This window comes from Mycetomoellerius zeteki, unplaced genomic scaffold (assembly GCF_001594055.1).
Source record: "Mycetomoellerius zeteki isolate Tzet28-1 unplaced genomic scaffold, Tzet1.0 scaffold1299, whole genome shotgun sequence".
NCBI classification, from domain to species: Eukaryota; Metazoa; Arthropoda; class Insecta; order Hymenoptera; family Formicidae; genus Mycetomoellerius; species Mycetomoellerius zeteki.
The window spans coordinates 2679-6123 of record NW_017256232.1 but is presented as its reverse complement, the minus strand read 5'-3'; the positions used below and the strand labels follow the sequence as shown (position 1 = coordinate 6123).

At 27.1% G+C, this 3445-nt stretch overlaps 1 protein-coding gene across 1 annotated transcript; it reads left to right on the top strand.

Moving 5' to 3' along the window:
* The first annotated feature begins 722 nt into the window (after positions 1 to 722).
* On the top strand, positions 723 to 1957 carry LOC108731488 (uncharacterized). The gene is made up of 3 exons (XM_018461842.1): positions 723 to 815; positions 887 to 1045; positions 1881 to 1957. The coding sequence occupies exons 1-3, from the start codon at positions 723 to 725 to the stop codon at positions 1947 to 1949; spliced, it is 321 nt and encodes a 106-aa protein (XP_018317344.1). The 3' UTR covers positions 1950 to 1957.
* Positions 1958 to 3445: the final 1488 nt, after the last annotated feature.

Here is a 3445-nt window from a genome sequence, read left to right as displayed (position 1 = left end):
AGTATTGGTAGCAGGACAACTATGTATGAATGTTTATATGGCAATGTTGCTTTGGTTCGTATCCGCAAGATTTGAGATACTGTCTGAAGAATTAAAAAAAACTACAAATATCTATCAGTTGTTTGAATGTATTAAAAAACATCAAAAATTACTGATGTAAATATTACAAACATTATCTTACGTGAGAATGATCTAGTTAGAAAGATTTTAATAATCCTGTCGTATACATTTATTCAGTTATGCAAAGGAAGTTACAAATGCTGCTCGTCCTTACACATTTACGACTATATGTTGTAGCACGATTAGCTTAATAATAGTCTTTCTTTTGTTTATTAGTGTAAGTATATGTAATATTATATAAAAATATAATATTATACTTGAATATATATTTTCTTCTAAATTTGTACATAAATCAGGAGACATGGTAGTGTCTCAGCGCTAAGACAAGCACAGCGACACTATCGTGATCCTTTACGCGAGTCACGGGGGACCGAGACGTATAAATGCCATGGTCATCAGAATATCAGATACACTTGAAAAATCAAAAATAATTTAAAAATTACATATACGCAATTTCATCATATCCTTCCATCGTATCATCATAATATTTATCATCTACTTATGCAAAAAGAAAGGAATTGCAATTACCTCAAAAAATTTAGTATATAAGAACATTAACATGAAATGATGTGTCAAACAATTTTTGTAAACAGCATCAACCTATGGCGGTAATATTCCAGTTTTTCGGAGTGGGTGTAACAAGTATAGCAGAAGTATTTATGTATACTTGGCCAGCAGAACATTTAATGTATACGGTAAATAACTTATTACATTTTGTTATAATATAATTAACTTTATTTAAAAAATGTTTATTATATATCCACAGAGTAAAGACGTCGCACAAACAGCGTTTAATCTACTCGAAAACAATCATTTAATTGAAATATGGAAATGTTTGCAAATTATTATAATGAGAAGTCAAAAATCAATAACAGTGTCAATACCTTGTTTTCTGCCCGAATTATCTCTCAGTTACTTTACATCGGTAAGATCAAGTTCTAAGTTAATTTAAGAAATTGATTAAATTTGATAACACATTATTTATATTAATTATTTAACGTTATTACATAATTCTCCCCCTCTCCCCCCCCTCTCTCTCTCTCTCTCTCTATGTGTGTATATATTATATGTATAAAATATATATTATAGGTATATATACATATATTAATATATATATTTTGCTATAAATATATATAATATATACATATATGTATTTTAATTATTCTTTTAAAATAACCAATAATTCTAAACGACCGATATGCGAGCAAATAAGATATTACAATAAATGGATTCATTTTAAAAACCTATACTGAGATAGCATGTAATATATACATATAATAACATTTGATAAATTAAACATACGTTTCGGCTCACAGAACCTTCTTCAATTAAGTAACATAAAAATTAATTCCGCATATAATGTGATCATAGGAAGTGCTGGCACATACCATGTCCAACCATAAAGTAACTAATTAGCGTTAAAGCTCAATAATCAATTCGTCGTTAGATAGCGAGAATTATGTTAAGTCCTTTGCAAATTGTGAAGTCAATGTTGTAAAATTGTACTGCAGTGCGAGAAATAAAATCGAATTAAAATTGAAATTTTATCTTAAAATTGTCTGGTATTATTAAATTTATCTTTTATTGTTGACAAGTCCCAAATATGACTGACCAAATATATATTCTTTTAAGAATTAATTTTTAATTTAATTAATTATATAAATATCATTTTTTAATATATTATCTTTATATTTTATAAAAAATTTATTTTTTTATTAACGTAAATGGAATTTAACTATATTTATTATTATATGTTGCAGTATCTTTCAACTATACTCTCTTATTTTACAACTCTGCGAGTAATGATGGACGATCATAATAATAATTAAATATAAACGCAATCGAAATCCTTGCTTCAAACAATTAACGTTTACACAAACCAAAGCTTTTGTAGTTATATAGTATAGTAACACTAAAATATATAAATATTATTTCAAGAAATTGTATCATTTAATTAAGAAATAATAGTAAATTAAAAATGTAGTTGTTTTATTATCATAGTATTAATAATAAATATTACTTTAGAAATCATCACGCTATTTGATAGATAGTTTGATGTAGTATTTGATACTGTATTACAAATAGGATCAGCCATTATCAATGAAAATCCTATGTGTTGATATAATGTTTAGTTGATTGTCAGTGGTGTTCATGTATACCTGACCAGCAGAACATTTGATTTATATAGTAAGTTTAATTATCACAGAAAAACTGCTACATTTTGATTAATTAATTACAATAAATTAACATTATTATCCAATATTGTTTCTAGAGTGATGAGACTGGACAGGCAGTCTTTGATACGGTACCAATAACCAATCGCTCTAAGGAAGGCTCTACAGATAGTTATGTTAAGGTTGGTTTTTGATTGGTTTTTGGTTGATATTTTTTTATCATGCATTATTTCAAGATTAAAAGAAAGTCTTTATTTAATATAGGCATATATTAAAAACCATCGTTTGTAATAAAAGTTATTTTTCATACACACAGATATTTGTTTAAATACGATACAAAATAAACCATTTTAGAATTAATATAACATTTACATTATTAATCTTAGACGCATTTGCTTCTAAATTTTCTATTTCACTTATCATAATAACACGCGTTATACAAGATGTAATTATTTCATCGTTTTGTCAATAATACTTCAGAAAACGCAAAAAATACTGACCTACGTTTAACAAAAAATCAATATATACATCCCTCTTGCATTTTATTATTTCTTTTCCTCTCTCATAATTTCTGCCACATTATAGTTCCACACGCATCGCTTTGCCGGAGAAAACTACATTTTGCTTTAAAATATAAATGAATGCAACATAGCTGTAATTTAAGTGTTTAATATCACGCGATTTTTCTTTCCTCAAAGGAAGAGGTATGTTATTTGTAGCACTTTAGTCGAGTGCGAATCGGAATAAAGTGCGTTATTTTCTATCTCTAATACTTCACAAGATTATTATTATTATTATTATGATAGAAACACTGACGCTAGAAAAGATTATTGCTTTCTTAAAAATAGATCTGACGTTTGCATGTTGTTGGCCACTTCCGATGAAGGCTACAAAATTTCAAAAAATTCGTGACAAGATATTTCGCTTCATATGTTGCTTAAATAGCATCATAATGACAATATCATTAATATATACATTAAACAGGAAGTATGATAATATGATTCTTGTGATGAAAGTGGGCTGTGAACTGTCCGCCTGTTTGCAAATTCCAATACAAATTTTATTGTTCACCCTTCAAAGTGATCGTTTGCAAGTAAGAAATGCAATGTGCTCTTTAATTTATTGTAATTTTAATTTATTTGTATCATAGA